The sequence below is a fragment of the Puma concolor genome, chromosome E1 (assembly GCF_028749965.1).
Source record: "Puma concolor isolate L17-30 chromosome E1, mPumCon1.1.hap2, whole genome shotgun sequence".
NCBI classification, from domain to species: Eukaryota; Metazoa; Chordata; class Mammalia; order Carnivora; family Felidae; genus Puma; species Puma concolor.
The window spans coordinates 7,793,263-7,809,868 of record NC_141680.1 but is presented as its reverse complement, the minus strand read 5'-3'; the positions used below and the strand labels follow the sequence as shown (position 1 = coordinate 7,809,868).

The window sequence follows — 16,606 nt, the reverse complement described above, 5'->3', positions numbered from 1 at the left end:
CTTTACTTATCTAAACAGGACCCGTTTTTCAACGAACAGTTGTTTCTTCTGATGTTCTTTTATTATCATTATTATTGCACCCAAGAGATTTTGAAAGCTGAGATGGTTAGTCTCCTGAAAAAAAAAAAAAAAGGTCTCCACACTTTTGCATGCTAATTCAGTTTTTGATAGGGTGTCTTTCAAAACCTGCACCCCTTCCTTTCATATGTGAAATAATTGACCCAGACCAGAGGCAGGAAGCATGAGGAAATCTTTATGCAATTATCAATCTTTCCAATGATTTTTGGCCAAATCAATAATTCATGAAAATTGCCATTTGTCAAGTCCTTAGTTAAAACCCTATCCCTTGGGGGCGGTGGGCCTCTGGGGAAATAACAGAACAAAGAAAACCCCAGATACTTGGTGACTTGTCCTCCACCTGGTCTCAGAGTAAACCAAGCCCTTGCTGTATGCAGCTGAGGCCCCGGAACGTTCACAAAACACGTGTCCTCTGGGGTTCCTGACAATAACAAGTCCTGTACAGTTTAGGATTATGTTTCTTGACCCGTGTTCCTCAGAACAGTGACCGTTACTAGCTAGGGCACGGGTAAAGAGAGCCCGTGGTCCAAAAGGCTTGAAAACATCGGATCAAGCAAATTTCCTTTCTGTCTTCTTTACTGAAAAGTCGTTTCAGAGACTAGATTATGCTACTACTGAACAGGAATGCTCGAGACTTCTTACTATTGCCTTGCCCTAATTTTTATTTGTTTCCCAATCTGGAACAACCACCCCTCGCTCATCCCCATCTGCAAAAAATCGTACTCCTTCTTCAACAAGGTCTTTCTAAATTCCACTTACTTCGGAAATTCCTGGTCACCTCTCCATTGGATCTGAATTCTCAGTAACTCACAGCTCGATAATAATAAATTGTTCGCCATCAAGTCACTTGCGATCGAGGAAGCAATTTTTACCCTGGCGTGAGATTAGCGAGAACCATAGAGGATTTGGATAAAGGTCAGCAGAGTCCCTGCGGCCTCGTTGCAAGCCTGCCTCCACGTCTGGGGGGAACTGACTCGACACCAAGATGCTACCTTCAGTTCTGAATGGCACTTGACCCTCCTTCCATGTGGAGTGGGTCCCGACTTCTGCTATTCCTTCCTCTGTTGTATCGACTCTATCGAGTTCCTTGCTCTGGGAGATATTTTAGATTTTCTCTTCCTGTTTGTACCCTCTACAGACATTGCAGTTTGGGATACTACGATTCTATGGCTGGCATCTAACTATAGCCTCTTTACCAGGTTGTCGGCTGCAAGCTTTTCTCACTTGTCCCGAATTCGGTTCTCAGCGTCTTCTTCTAAAATGCTACCTTTATTATGCCTGGGGCTGAGGACCAGAAATTGGGCATTTGCGTTTGAGGTCTGAAGATCCTGGACCTCCTTGTTGCCTCTTTGTTTTTGTCTGTGCGGATTTATAAATAAGTCCAAGTCTGTGGGACCACGTAGGTCTATACCCCAAGCAAGGATGTACCAACCTTCTATTCTCTTCATGTTGTTGTGATTGAAGGAAGTTCTGAGAAGCAAAAGGTTTCCATTCATGAATGATAAAGCTTTTACAAACTGTATGGGAATGTTGCACATGTAGAATTCAAAGCAACAGGTATATCTGTTGTGTAAGAGTCGTCAGTTGGATTTCAAGGGCTAACGTTCTTATATGATGGTAAAAAAAAGAAAATTAGCAATGTGTTAAACCTCTCATCAGGTAAATACAATTTATTTTATGTTTAAAAATTTTTTTAATGTTTATTTTTGAAAGAGAGAGAGAGAGCATAAGCAGGGGAGGGCCAGGGAGAGAGGGAGACACAGAATCTGAAACAGGCTCCAGGCTCCGAGCTGTCAGCACAGAGCCCGACACGGGGCTCAAACCCACGAACTGTGAATCATGACCTGAGCCGAAGTCGGACGCTTAACTGATGAACCACCCAGGTGCCTCAATACAGAGATAACTTAAAATGTCAAAATGAGGGTCACCCCAGTGGCTCAGTCGGTTAAGCATCTGACTCTCGGTTTTGGCTCAGGTCATGATCTCACGGTTTCGTGAGTTCGAGTCCCGCACTGGGCTCTGTGCTGGCATCATGGAGCCTGCTTGGGATTCTCTCTCTCCCTCTTTCTCTGCTCCCACCCCGCTCACGCCATCTCCGTCTCTCTCAAAATAAATAAATAGACCTTAAAAATAAAATGTCGGAATTAGTTTACTGTGTTTGGGCTACACTTTCTGGAGTCAGGCTAGGTAGGTGGTGAGCGGTTCAGGCCTGGCTGGTGGATGCGCACAAAAGGGCAGGTACGATCAGTCAGGTGCATGGGGTAACACCTGGTCGGTCTCAATGGTGAGCACGCCCCATATAGGCTGGGGTCATTAATAACATCACTGGTGGGACGGTCTGGTCGGCTGGCGAGAGAGTCTGTGTGGTGGAATACGAAACCAGATCTGATGACACAGAGACAGGCATGCTTTCCTAAATCTCAAAGAACGTTGGAAAGAGCAGATTTTACTCCGCGGTGGAGATGAATCAGGGTCTCAGAGCAAGTTTCCTGGAATCGCTCTCTCTCCCTGGCTCACCTTCGTATTCCTGTGTTGACTTCAACCTCAGGCATGTTCCCCCTCAGTGAGGAAATGTAACCGCCTGGAAACCTAGGGCAAGGGCATGGATCCTCCAGCAGTCACCCCGCCCGGCAAAGCCCTGTCGTTGAAGGATTCTGCGTCTTGCTTATTTCCCCGAAGTCTGGCAAAGCAGATGCTACAGACTGGCAGATAGATTACTCTGACATCGAAAGCCAAGGGTGAGTTTAGCTGTACTGAGATTTCACGGCATGAGCGTAAGAAGGAGTTTTTGCCTAGAGGAAGCCTTGGGAGCTGTTTTTAGAAAAAAGGGCAGACAGACATTATAGACATCCATTGCAACAGCCACCCATCTCTGGTCTGAATTGTCAACACTTGGGGCAGAAAGCACCTCTTCCCAGGACCCCACACAGGTCATAAGCAAACTTCATCCTGGAGGCATTCAGCGCCCGTATGAGTGCCGTTGACAATGATCAAGGTGTTTCATCCCCAAAACACTGTGCTGCCATCGGGCAGGAAGCTGTCACAAGGAATTGTACCCCTGCAGTGATTACCATGTGGACGTGTCTCCTGGCATTCATGAAGGAAGGGACAGCCTGTACGTCGAAAGTCTGGCCCACGGTAGATATTCCTTTGGTCCTTGCCTCCCGCCTTCTGATGAACAAGGGCTTTTTCGAGGCTGTTTCTGACCGAAGTTGATCTTTTTGGGTCTTTAGGAAAATTCCTAGATGCAAAATGTCTGATGCAGGTCTTGAGAGGGAGAGAGTTGATGATAACAGAAGCGTTAGGTGAGAACATCAAGAAAAAAACGAAAATGGCATCTTATCTGGTAACTTCGTTCTCAGAAATAGGGAGTCCCCTAAAGAAAAGACAGGGGTACGTGGTTAAATAGAGACTAAAGCGGGGCGCCTGGGTGGCGCAGTCGGTTAAGCGTCCGACTTCAGCCAGGTCACGATCTCGCGGTCCGTGAGTTCGAGCCCCGCGTCGGGCTCTGGGCTGATGGCTCAGAGCCTGGAGCCTGTTTCCGATTCTGTGTCTCCCTCTCTCTCTGCCCCTCCCCCGTTCATGCTCTGTCTCTCTCTGTCCCAAAAATAAATAAACGTTGAAAAAAAAAAATTAAAAAATAAATAAATAAATAGAGACTAAAGCAATACAGGAGCCTAAGGCAAGTTCTGAGGCTACTAAAATCACACTCCGGCTTCTAGAAAACTTCCTTAAGTTCATGGATTAGGGGCGCCTGGGTGGCTCAGTCGGTTAAGCAGTTGAGTGTCTGACTTCGGCTCAGGTCACCATCTCACAGTTTGTGAGTTCGAGCCCCGCGCCGGGCTCTGTGCTGACAGCTTAGAGCCTGGAGCCTGCTTCCGGTTCTGTGTTCTGTGTCTCCCTCTCTTTCTCTGCCCCTCCCCTTCTCATGCTCTCTCTCAAAAAAGAAATAAACATTAAAAATAAGTTAGTTGATTAAGAGAAACACTTTCATGGGGGCTAAAACAAGTATAAATAAAGATTTGGTCACAGTTACGTATTCAACATTTATTGGCTGCCCGTTGTGACCGCCACACTGGGAATTTCCCCTGTGATCCAACCTATCAGGCCCCTGCCCCCATTCAATTCCTCAGGACCCACTTCAAAATCCACCCTCCCCCTAATTTGTAGCTGATTATTTATTGCCACAATGGCTCTGTGCTAACAGGAATCGGTCACTGAGCTGGAATCCCGCCCTCCAGTCTTGACGCTGCTGAGAAATCCTTCTCTTGGAGAAATCTTCCTTAAAAAGCCAAGCATTTGCCCGTTGATCTCCACAGATGTCCGATAAAAGTACAAACTCTCAAGAAAAATCACACGAGACCCTTGGGATCTGGCTCCTGGCTTTCATCTCTGTCGTCATTTCTTGTGTTCCTTCTAGCTCCCCTCCAGTGACTTCCCCAGGCCAAGCCCATGCTTCATTCAGGCTGAAACACGAGCAGTTTACAACACACAGTGCCCTCTCTTGACTCAGCCTTTTTGTGAGGTGCTCTCTGACGGGAATGCCCAGGTCCATTCTTCCCTGGGTCCTTTAGCTCGTCAACACGTCTTTACTGGACATCTCCTTGCACCAAGTGATATGCTAGATGTCCACGGGCACTACTGAGCGATGGCCTTGGGCTCTTCGGAGTGCTTATAGTCTAAGGGGGGGGGGGGGGCAGAGCATAAGCTCATACCTTTAATGTTACAAACCCTCATAGAGTCTGTAAGGAAGATAGCTGGGGACTCCAGAGAATCTGTGCCAGGAGACTTGATCAAAATAGGGGTGGGGGAGGGACACAGAAGGCATCCTTAAGATGTGTTCCAGCTGATAGCTGAAGGGTGAAGGGGATGCGTATTATAGGTAGAGACACCAGGGATGCTGAGACAGGAAGGCGAACGCATAGCCAAGAACTGAAAATGAATCTGGTGAACGTGTAGCAAAATATCTGCTACTTCAGTAGAACACAATGCAAATTTGCATGCTCAAGAGTGTGTGCGTGTCTCGTCTCATTAAGATTATAAGCTCCTAAGGCTAACGTTTCCCCATTTGCAGGACAGACTCTGCTCTGCCAGATCCATGTTACCCCCTGTTCCAGCCCCAGGAGGAGATGACTTTCATCTGTTGTATCAATGGGCTCCTGAACTCTCTGGCTTCCATGTTGGTGTGGCCAGTGGGGTTGGAAAGACCTGGAAGGAGGGCCGGGAGCGTAGGACGGACGGTAAAGGAATGGGGCAATGGAGCGCTATATGCATGTTTTCTGGGGTAAGGGAGGTAACACAGGTCCAGTGAAGCATGCAGGTTCTTTGAGCAGGACCATTTGTGGGTTCATACACATCAATTGGGCTCATTACTACAGATGTCCAAAGGATGCTCTCTGTATTCTCCACACTGCTAGAAAGTCTTAGTATTTTTAAAGAATTATCTAGCTCTATCATCTATCTGTCATCTATATCTACCTACCATCTATCTATTACCTATATATATATATATATATCTTTATCTATCATCTATCTCATCTATCTTTTTATCTATCTGTCTCATATATACCTACGTCCACCTGTCTATATGTATTTATGTATACTTATGTATATAACATTCTATATCTTATATATACTTATGTATATATATAGCACATATATATATACAAGTTATATATATATGTTATATATATATACTATGATTAGTATATATAAGCATATAGAACTATAAGCTATATATATACTACTGTAAGTAGTATATATATACTATAAGTTATATATATATACTACTTATATATATAACTTACATATACTTATGTATATAACATTATACAGAAATATATATAATGTATAATATATATAAATAACTGGCCAGTATATTAATCATGGTCATTTCTGGGCCAAAAAAAATTTGAAATTTTGGGTATGATTTGTTTTATTCTTTATGCTTTATTGTGTTTTCCATTTTTTAAAGTTTCTTTTTATGTATTTTGAGAGAAAGAGAGAGGGAGAGAGCACATGCGGGGGAGGGGCAGAGAGAGAGGGAGAGAGAGAGAGAATCCCAAGTAGGCCCGGCACTGTCAGCACAGAGTCCTGTGCCGGGCTCAAACTCATGAACTATGAGATCATGAGCCGAAATCAAGAATGGGACGCTTAACTGACTGGGCCACCCAGGCGCCCCTGGGTGCTGCATTTTTAAAAATAGCTTAAAGGATTGCTTTTGGGGCAGGTAGGAGAAAGTCATTCTTAAAGGGATTCCTCACCCTAAAATGTAAATCCACTGTGGGTGCCACGTGAGAGAAGGTAAGCAAGTGCCTCTACAGCAGAGTGAACGGGTTTTTGAGATCCAGGGCTGGGAAAGGTCTGAGGGTAAAGACACCAGACGAGGACGCCAGAGGAGGAGTGAGTGCTCACTAGGGAAAATGAAAGAAGCTGGAAGTCGCCAAACATCAACCTCATCTATGTCACTCCCCCTCCCCCACCAGTAGGAGACCAGATTCTATGACAGCAGACCCTTTCCCTGGCACAACCTGATCATTTTCAAGGAGTGGCTATGTGCTCTGCCATGGAAGGACAGGGGAAAGGGAGAAACAAGAAGAAATTGCAACTAAGTCCATTGTACTTGTTTTCATGGCCATTTTTTCTCTCTCAAAGAGTCCCGATAATGATTAGCTGCAATTGCTTTCCATTCTAACAAATGCATCTGAGTGGATCAAAGAAAAAGCATTTTCTAAGGAGTTGTGGAGTGGGACTCTCACAAATGTTATCCAGAAACTTTAATCAGGTTTCTGCATGTTTTTCCCCCCCCATGAGACAAAATGCCACAGTCTTCCCTCCTGCTGTTTTGTCAAAGATCTTTCTTTCCCCAACTGTTTCCCTGAGCTATTCATTGCCTTAGGTGGTCTGGGTCCCAGCAATGAAGCTTGCTTCCTCTGTGAAGGGTTTCCTCCAAAGGACTTTTTCCTTCCAGATTTTTTTATTTCTAATGTACAGAGCTGCCCTAGGTATTGTGAGTGATCCTGAAACTATGTCTCCTAAGTAGGGGAGGTCTTCAATATCCACATAAAGAAAATACCTATGTTTGAAATGTGAAAGCAGAAATGCACGACATTGTAACCTGTTGGAGCCAGAAGGGAATTTGGAGACCATCATTTCCCCAAGGAGGAAACCAAGGCCTGTTTGTCAGCATTTGTGAGACAGCATATGCTTTCAGACTAACTTTAAAATGGTGTTTGATTTTTTAAAATCTTCCCCCCACCCCGCAAATCGGACTGAAACGTCTAGAGAAAAAGTTCAAAATATATTACAGCTCAAAATAGTATTAAAACTGAACTGGTTTGTCGATATCCAATTTTAGGACACAAGGAGACCTCAGACCTTGGTGTTCGTCCTTGTAAAAGTTCATTGCTTTAAGGCATCAGAAGCTAATAAGCTCTTGGCTCGTTTGTAGAATAGGTTGGGATTGGTACTTCTCAACACAAAAACGTGTCTAGCAAGCCACAAGTACCCCCCAAACTCCACCCAAGCATAGAGTTAGAATCACCAGCTCTTCTTTGGAAGGTCTAGGCGGTCTTCGCTGACTTGCACTTCCAGGGTCAAATAGAGCACGCAGCGCAGGAAGGCGGTCAAGAGGAAGGCTGGAAAGTCCCAGCAGTGGGCAGCAGAATTCCCTGGAAGGCACAGGACGCCGTGCCTGCTGCGGGGCCAGGTTAGCAGGCCCAGAGAGCTGCCTCTGTAATTTACACGGGCTGGTGCCCAGCTGCCAGGCTACCGCCCACACTGCCGGGCGTCCCGCTGAGACCAGGAAGCTAGGAAATCAGCAACAAATCAGAATGGAATAAAAAAAAACCACCCCTACCTCATGCAGATTCCACGGGCCACCTCCCTCCATTACACAGCAAGGTGATTTGTATCCCTTCCTGACCTACTCTCAGCGGAACGCGCGAAGAGGATATAGGGTCAGGGGAGGCAAGAGAAAGAGGAAACCGCTGTTTATGGAAGGCAACTGAACTCCTTTACCGAAACGCGTGCGCACACGCGCGCGCGCGCGCACACACACACACACACGCACACGCAGCAATGCAAACAACATAAAAAAAATTCCTTCGTCAAAAGCTGGGCATATGGATTTGGAATCGGAGCTGATTTTTTTTTTTTTTTTTTTTTTATAAACCTCTTCATTTCTCTCCTTGATTCTACTGGCTCATTTCCCAAGAGGTGGTTCCTTTCTCGGTCCTGGGGAACTCTCGATCATCCTAGACGAACACAAGCCAAAAACAACCAAAAGCAAAGACGAAATACCGCCCTCGGGAGAAAAGGCTTCGCTCGCCCTTGGCCCGCGGCGGACCAACTCTTGTAGGTGCAAGTCAAGTAGGAGCTGCTGGGAGGAATTCGGGTCGCCCGAGACAAACGGGGGCGTGGCGAGCAGCGCGGTACGCGCAACTGAAGCCAACAAAACTTCTAGAGGGCCGGGGAGGTGGCAGGGGGCGGGGCGGGGTAGGGGAGAATGTAGGGACACAGGCGGGAGCGGGGACTCGGAGGAGGTCAGTGCTGCGATGGGCTGAGCCGAGTCTGAGAGGTGGCTCGCCGGGTGGAAGTCAGGCCCCCGGGGATCCGGCCGGTCCTAGCTGTCAGTCAGACTCCCCCGGAGCCCCCAGCTCGCCGGAAAGGGGGCGAGGCTGCGGCGGTGCGGGGAGGGGAGGGAGGGCGGAGTGGGGAAGGGGCGTCGCCCCGATCGCCCCCGCCCTCTCCAATGTCATTGGGCCAACGCTGCGGGGTCCGCGCCACCTTTTCTCCATCCCACCGGGTCCGCCCGGCTGCGCTCGTCAGGCGGCTGGTGCGGCCCGGGACGTTGACGTCACCGCCAAGTTTGCTGCCCTCGGCGCCCCACGTGTGGCGGCGGCGGCGACCGCCCGGAGGCGGCGGGGGAGCGTCTGCGAGCGCTGTGGCCGCGGCCGCTGACAGGTCCTGCGCCGCCGGGCTCCGGCACGCCGCACCCAGGTGGGGACCGAGAGCAGTTTGGAGCAGCCGGGAGCGCACAGAAAGGGGCGCACGGCTTGGCGCGGGCCTCGGGCTCCCGCTCGGGCAGCGGGACTCGGCGGGACCTCGCAGCGGGGCGCTGAGGGCGCGCCCCGGCGGCCACGGTCACGAAGGAAGAGGCACTGTCGCACGCTGTCGTCTGCAGCGCACGGAGCTCCGCGGCCCCGGGGCCTGGAGTCTCTTCCCCGCGACCGAGCGAGGGATGCGCGATCGCTGAGCAGGGATCCAGGCCGGGAGGCCGCTCGGGCCCGGGGCTGAGACGCGCGCCTTCGCCGCCGCCAGGACTCCCCATTCCGGTCACTGTCGCAGAGCGCGTCCCCAAGGCTCAGGACTCGGGGGAGTCTGAGACGATGGTTTCTTAAGCACCGCACCACGTCCCCCTCCCGCCCCCTCGACCGGAGGCAGGGATCCCGCGCCGGGCGCCCGCGGCTACGTCTCCGCGGGGCAGCGCGCACGGCCGCAGGGACGCACGGGCGATGCGGGCCCCCCCGCACGAGGTCGCGGCCCCCGGCGGAGTCCCGGCCTAGCATGGCCCGCGCGCGGCCCGACGTCGCCTCCGGCTAGGATGGCCCCTCCGGGCCCGGCCGGCGCCCACCCCACCCCGGCCGAGCCGCTGTCCCGCAGCATCTTCCGGAAGTTCTTGCTGATGCTCTGCTCCCTGCTCACGTCCCTTTACGTCTTCTACTGTCTGGCCGAGCGCTGCCAGACCCTGGCGGGCCCCGTGGTGCGGCCGTCGGGCGGCGGCGAGGAGGCGGGGGCCCCGGGGCGCGGCGCCCTGGCCGGAGGCCCGAGGGAGCTGGCGGTGTGGCCCGCGGCGGCGCAGAGGAAGCGGTTCCTGCAGCGGCAGCAGCGGCGGAGGCGCCGGCCGCCCGCGCCACGCGACGACGGCGAGGAGGCGGCCTGGGAAGAGGAGCCCCCCGGCCTGGCCGGAGGTCCCGGCGGCTCCGGGGCCGGGAGCAGCGCGGCCGAGGCCCCGCCGGGGACCCTGGCCCTGCTGCTGGACGAGGGCAGCAAGCAGCTGCCGCAGGCCATCATCATCGGCGTGAAGAAGGGCGGCACGCGGGCGCTGCTCGAGTTCCTGCGCGTGCACCCCGACGTGCGCGCCGTGGGCGCCGAGCCCCACTTCTTCGACCGCAGCTACGACAAGGGCCTCGCCTGGTACCGGTGAGCTGGCTCCGGGTGCCGCCGGGGTGGGGGGTAGGGGGCAGCCGGGGCTTCGGGTGGGCGAGGTGGGGGGGGGGAACCCCCTACTCACCTCCCTCCCCATTTTCTGCAGAAGGCAGAGGGTCATCAGTAATTCTTGGGTTCGGGGGTCTCGTTCGCCACCGTGCCTTCTGTTTGCAGGGAGGTAGGTGTTGAAGGGGGCGGTGGGAGGGACATTTTGGCCTTGATGACTTTTTCTTTAGTTTTTGGGATTTCCTTTCCCTCAAACAGCCAATCTTCCTCCTCTGTTTCTTCTGCTCAGCGAAAGTATCCCTGTTGTGGGCTAAAGGGGGGGGGGGGGGTACTTAAGTTAGAAACCTGTTCACCGATTAGTAGGCAACGTGGTTTACTCCATGCCTTTCCCAAGAAAGCGTGTTTTTATTTCTTCTCTGCCGAACAAACCCCCGTGGCTCACGCTTGGTCTTTGCCATCAGGCATTCATTTCCCTTGACCCTTTGCCAGATCACTGTCCTAGGTGGTAAGTAATCTGGAGACTTAGTAAAAGTGTCAAGAACCAGAAGCTAAGGCAGTCGGGAAATCGATGTCTATGTACGGTCAGGCAGCGTGCTTTAAGGAAAGGCTTCCTGGATAATAACTTTTGTTTGGAGTGAGGAATGAGTTTTGGAAAGTGTTTTCTATATTTAAAGGGGAAAAAAAGTACCTTGTGTCTTCGGCCTGGCTGAAACTTTTCTAGAGATCTTCAAGCACTTCTCTTTACAAATGAGGTAGCCAATTTTTTTTTTTTTTTTAAGAAGAAAGACGGGGGTGGGGGGGGTGGGGGGGTGGGAATGACACTGGTCACATTGTGAACAACTCTCCTAATAAAGTTTAGGAAACAGGTCTGATTCAGATCTTAATCTTAAATTTGCCAGTCTTCTCAAATTTAGACCACCTTTAATAAAGGAATCAGCCAAACTCCAGTAAATCCAAGTGTCACCTGCATTTTGTTTGCCATAAAATATTGGCGTGTTCTTTTTTCTCGGAGAACAAGGAAAAATCGTGTGGCCAGAATTTTCATTTTTTAAAGTGTAATCTATTTCATTAAGTATGCATTCTTTTTGTTATTTTAAGTGAAACAACATTACAAAAGTTATAACACAATTCAGATATATTTCAGAAGTCCACTAAGTAAATAATTCATCTCCAAAACAAAAATGAACATGATCTGACAAGTTTATTTACTTGAGGGGTCATGCATACCCCTCGGATTGATTTCGGGAGCCGAATTTACAGTAATCCAACTCATGAGAAAACATTTGGTCTTAAAAGTCAAGTTCAAACATTAAACACTTTTAAAACAGTAACTTTCCATTTGTTGGAAAGAAAAACAAACAACCTTCCCTTAATATAGAATATATATCATTTAAAATCATCAGCCACTTAAAAAATCCCCTTGTGTTTCTGACATTTATGTTGTATCCTCTGGGAAGTTCTTATAAAAATGACCTGTTGAATCTGGAAACAACAGGTCCTTCTTTTTAGCACAAAGACTTCTCTGTTTTTTCCATCAAGGACACAAGAAAGAAGTGATTAAAGACCCCTAAAACTCTTATCTGTAGCAGTTTGCATTGAATCGGGCCTTGCACGGTGCTGTAAGTGAACACATTTCAAGCCAACTTCGCGGAACGCCTAAGACAACTTTTGACTCTGAGGTGCCATTAAATATGGTGAAATATGTAGTCCTAAAAACCCTTTATTTTCGTATTGCTGTGTAGCCTTTGTTTCCACAAAGTAGGATGGTTTCTTCTTCCAGAAGTGAGTCCTTGAGGGCACAGTGTCTCTACAGACCTGGATCTTACTTTACGTGAATCTTTCTAAGCTCATGTAAGAGAAGGAAGGTTTCAAGGTAACTAGAAACACAAGTATTAACAAAAGAAAGAGCCGTAAGTTTTTAGGTCACTCTCTCTTTTGGAAACTAGATGCACGCTGTAAAGTAAATCTCTCCTTGGATTGTTTATTTCAGCAGAAGAGTGCTGTAAAGCAATTTACGGTGGTTACAAAAATACAGTAGACTTCATGGTTTGGTGAATTTAATTTTCTAAGTGTTGGAGTAATGTCTTTGTTTTACCATTCGCAATGGTGTTTTATTGGATGCATAAATTTAAGTTTAACTCAATTACGTATAAAAATCTTATTAAAAAAAAAACCCTCCACCTATGGAGCCAGGATCATGCGATTAGTTAATGAAATTTTGCCACAGTTCTCTTTGATCTTGTCTCTGAACTTGCGAGTCTGATGTTCATGAGAAAGATTGAAGACAAATATATGTATATGTATATATACATTCTCTTACGCAGAATGCTACTTACCTATATTAAGTACATGTTACGGCTTTGTGTTTAGCCCATATTTACAGTTAGGGATTCGGTGAGACCTTCCGGAGTCAGCCCCAAATTTGTAATATGGGATTTCTATCACATACTTCTGTCTCCCCCCACCGCCCCACCTCACTTCCTCCCCACACGTGAACAGAAGGAAAACTCCAGTGTTTGCGCCCTGAAGTGAATTATGGAAGAAAAAAAAACCCTGTCAGATATTTTTTTAGATGCTCGTTGACATGGGACAATCTTGTAAACCCAGCCTTGTTTTTTTTTGCCTGGTGAAATCTCTCAGTAGGCCATAATAGTTCGTTGTGGCAGCGCCCCCTACCGTCGTGACAGAAGGAGAAGTGTGTTCCTGTTAGGAAGTTGGAAAAAAACACTATGGACAATGAGTTTGAGAATTAAAACCACCCCAGCCAGGATGTCTCGGTAAATTTCTCTCACTGAGAGAAAACATAAAGTACTTTGTAAATTGCATCCCGAGAATAGTATAATCTGTTTCTTCGTGGGAACAGATTTGTAGTGATGGCAAGAAAATGAAATTTTACTGCAAATCTCTAAAAAAGTGGCTTCAGTGGAGTGTTCTAGGGATGAAACTCCACCCTGATGGGGTTTAAAACAACATTCCGCATTACTTAATTTAGCAGACATAATATCAGGACAACAAATGTCTGTGGCTTACGTGTCATGGGAAAGCAATCCTTTGCAACGAACAGTCTGCGTTTCCATTATAGGGGTGGCGGGTTCGTAAATGAAAGTAGGGAACTGTTTTATTAGCTTTAAAACTTTGGGAGTTTAAGAGCAGGTGAGCTTGGAATGGAATAAAGAGGACCCCCTCTCTCCCTGTGTATTTCTGCACCAACAAGATGCGGTTTGTGTGTGTGTGTGTGTGTGTGTGTGTAAGATAATAGATACGTATTTATAAAGTATTTAAAGGATGTAGTGTTTAAAGGACTGCGAACGTACGTATACGTAACACTTCAGTTTCTGTTTGGACGTACCTAATCTCTTATAGCATATTTCTTTCCTACGCTGTGATGTGTTTTTTTAGTAGTACTGGATAATTTGAGTGAAGAAGAATATCACTAAAATATTGTACTCTTACAGGATCCAGGAAGATCAAAGATCACTCAGCTTGTAGTTTAGTAGAAATGAGTTCTTCCCCCCTCCCGTCCCCCACTCCCCACCACAGCTTCGTCAAAATTTCAAGTGTTCTGGCCTCTAATGATCAGTGCCTTGTTTTTCAAGTCCCCCGAAGAGGCAGACAGAACAGAGGAACTTTCGGTTCCTATCAGGGGAAACCGGCATTTCTCAGCAGCTGGGAGCAGCTGCAGAGTACCTCCCTGTGCCATTTCCCCCCTCCCGAGCCACACACCCCTTCTGCATGAAGGGGTGGGAATGAAACTCGAGCCAAGGGAGCTGCGAAGTCTGTGGCCACCCATGCAAGGTCATGTGGACTGAAGTCCAGAGAGGCTCTTCTGTCCTTAGATCGGAGTGAAGAGCGCTGAGAAGGGGTGTGGGGTAGGAGGAAAGCGGGAAGACGTTGCTTTGGACCGCGAGCTGAGGGTGCACGTGTACAGGGGGGAGGATGTAATTTCTCTGGCGCATGTAGTTCCCGGGGGCTGAGAAGCCAGTGTTGTCATTTGTTAGCCGAATGTCTGTACTCTGGGCTTAGCATCCCAGTAGACTGCCCCAGCAGTACCAGACAGACAGCCTAGTTCGTGTGTGTGTGTGTGTGTGTGTGTGTGTGTGTCCACGCGTACGTGCAAAAGCAGACACCTAGTAGGTAGGGAAGGTGATGAAATTGGTAACAGACAAGTTGTTAATTGGGGGAGGAGCTTCTGGACAAGATCAGACAGCCAGCATATGGAACAGCCTCTTGATGATTGAGTCCAGGCATGAAAAACAACAGCAACAAAAAACACTTAGGTGGTGTAGCCCAGAACTGGAATACTTTGAGGGCGCGAATACTCGTTTAGAACAATGAGATTTATCACGTACGGATGCGTTTTGTGGATACATTCGATGTGAGATGCATAACTCTCTTGGATTGAAAACTCCTCCTTGATATGATCTGCTCTCCACTTAAAAAGAAAGCCCTGGGCCAAAATATTTGTCTCTTCTACGTAAGTCTGTTGATCGGCCCGGGAAAGAATAGATGCCAGGTCTGTATTTTGGAGGGGTCATGGGAATAAAACAATAAGCCTGTGCAGTTAACGACATCAGGGGCCGACCTTCCACAGACCAGATGCTCACATTGTGAGGAGACTGTCACAGAGTTGCTACAGTATTAACAACGAAGGGCCTCACATCTCTAAGGGATGCATTCGAACAACTGTAAATCGCAATTACCATGGATCAGATTGCCGGGCCCCGTTGGGAACTTCACACACGTAACGCTTTCCCTTGGGGGAGGGGACATCCTCTTCCACCCAAGTAATGGTAACTTGGCTGATAGAGAGCGTCCTCTCTTGGTACGTTTCCCGGTGATGTCCGCCTCCACGCTTTTGGAAAATTGGTTTCTGCCGAGGGGATGAGTTAACAGTGGTGAAAACGAGGTTTATCATTAAATCTGTGCCTTTAATATGTAATGGGAGTCATACTGTAACTACGGGCACGTAGAAGGCACATCTTAAAATGTTTGATAGCACATTCGCTAACTGGACACAGTTGAACCCTCTCTGGGGGGGGTGGGGGATAGTGGTCCAGTTGGTAGATAAACTGATGTGAAACCAGAGCTTAGAAGTTGAGGAAGTGCTGCGTTCAGTGCCCTCTGAAACCTCTCCCCAGTTGCTCGCTTCTGCTCCTGCGGTCGTGAGTACCATGGCCGTGACCGTTAACACGCGCCCTGTGATCACTTGAGGACCGTATTCCAAAAGTTCAGATTTGACCTGTTTCAGAACCCGTCAGGTGACCGTGCGTGTCAGAAAAGAGGAAGCGTTCATTACGAGTGAAATTTAGTGCTTGCCATTAGGCGCGGGACCCCCTTGCACAGCCGAAAAAGAAAATCAGTGGAGAGCAGCCCACGTTGAAGGTGACATCTGGTGCCACCTAGTGGGAGGGAGAGTCTGCAAGGGACCCAAGCCGCTGAACTTGGGGAGAAAAACCTCCCTTACCAGAGAGTAAAGTGCAGTCTTAATTAGGGGAAAGGGGGGCGGGTCACCTTTAGGTAGCATCTTACAGCAAGGATGGTCTGTTGGGCGTGGCTGAACAGTGTTTTTTTGCCTGTCTGCCTGAGCTCGCTCCTTTTCAGGCAGGGGGTTGATCCTTTGGAGAGGAATCAAAGAGACTTGCCTTCACAATAAACCTGAGAAACAAGATATAAGTGATTAGGAGATTTATATTGGAAACGTGCATGAGTGAAACGGGATGCCTGGTGCCCCAGATTAGTTTGGTTAGTGTGTTTTTTTCCCCCTCCCTTTCTGTAAGCCAGCTTCAAATGAAAATACTTCCAGATGATTTTAGTTCTACAGCAGTGATGCAGGCGTATTCCTTCCCCTGAGCCGTCCAGGAACAGGCACCGCACAGAAGCCTGTTTCACCCCGATTCCACAGACACACCGTGAAGATCCTGCCCATGAGGGACAGTTGCACGGGAAGATGATTTCAGGGTCCCAACGGGAGAGCCCTTCCTGTGACTGCAGCCCAGTGCCTGGGGAGGATGGAAGGGGGGGAGAGGGGTGGCGGTCAGGTGAAAGTAAGGCAGGGGGGAGGGGAAAAATAGGAACATTAGAGCGGAGAGATCGGCAGACCCCAAGTGTAGCCAGGCGATAATGTTAACACTGCCTTGTATCACGTGGAGATCACACACCCCCTGGTATGTGGCAGCAAGGGGGGCACCTCACCTGTGGGGGTATTCTTCCCCCAAATCCCTAATCCCAGTCTAATGAGAAAACATTGGACCAACCCAAATGGCAGGGTAGCTACAAAGTAAATCCCTGACCACTGGTATTTTTTTTTTAATTT

The 16,606-nt window shown here is 48.6% G+C and overlaps 1 protein-coding gene and 1 long non-coding RNA gene across 2 annotated transcripts in view; one reads left to right on the top strand and one right to left on the bottom strand.

Annotated features, from left to right (window-relative positions):
• Positions 1-1,336: 1,336 nt before the first annotated feature.
• On the bottom strand, positions 1,337-8,561 carry LOC147574047 (uncharacterized). Its single transcript, XR_015243855.1, has 2 exons — positions 7,937-8,561; positions 1,337-3,454 (listed from the first exon to the last, which is right to left on the bottom strand). It is a non-coding gene; the product is annotated as an uncharacterized LOC147574047 (long non-coding RNA).
• Positions 8,562-8,623: 62 nt separating this feature from the next.
• HS3ST3A1 (heparan sulfate-glucosamine 3-sulfotransferase 3A1) overlaps positions 8,624-16,606 on the top strand; it is a 104,083-nt gene continuing 96,100 nt past the window's right edge. Inside the window, exon 1 of the mRNA XM_086686069.1 lies at positions 8,624-10,281. Coding sequence (XP_086542195.1) covers positions 9,683-10,281 — 599 coding nt within the window. The 5' untranslated portion in view covers positions 8,624-9,682. The remainder of the gene's footprint in view (positions 10,282-16,606) is intronic.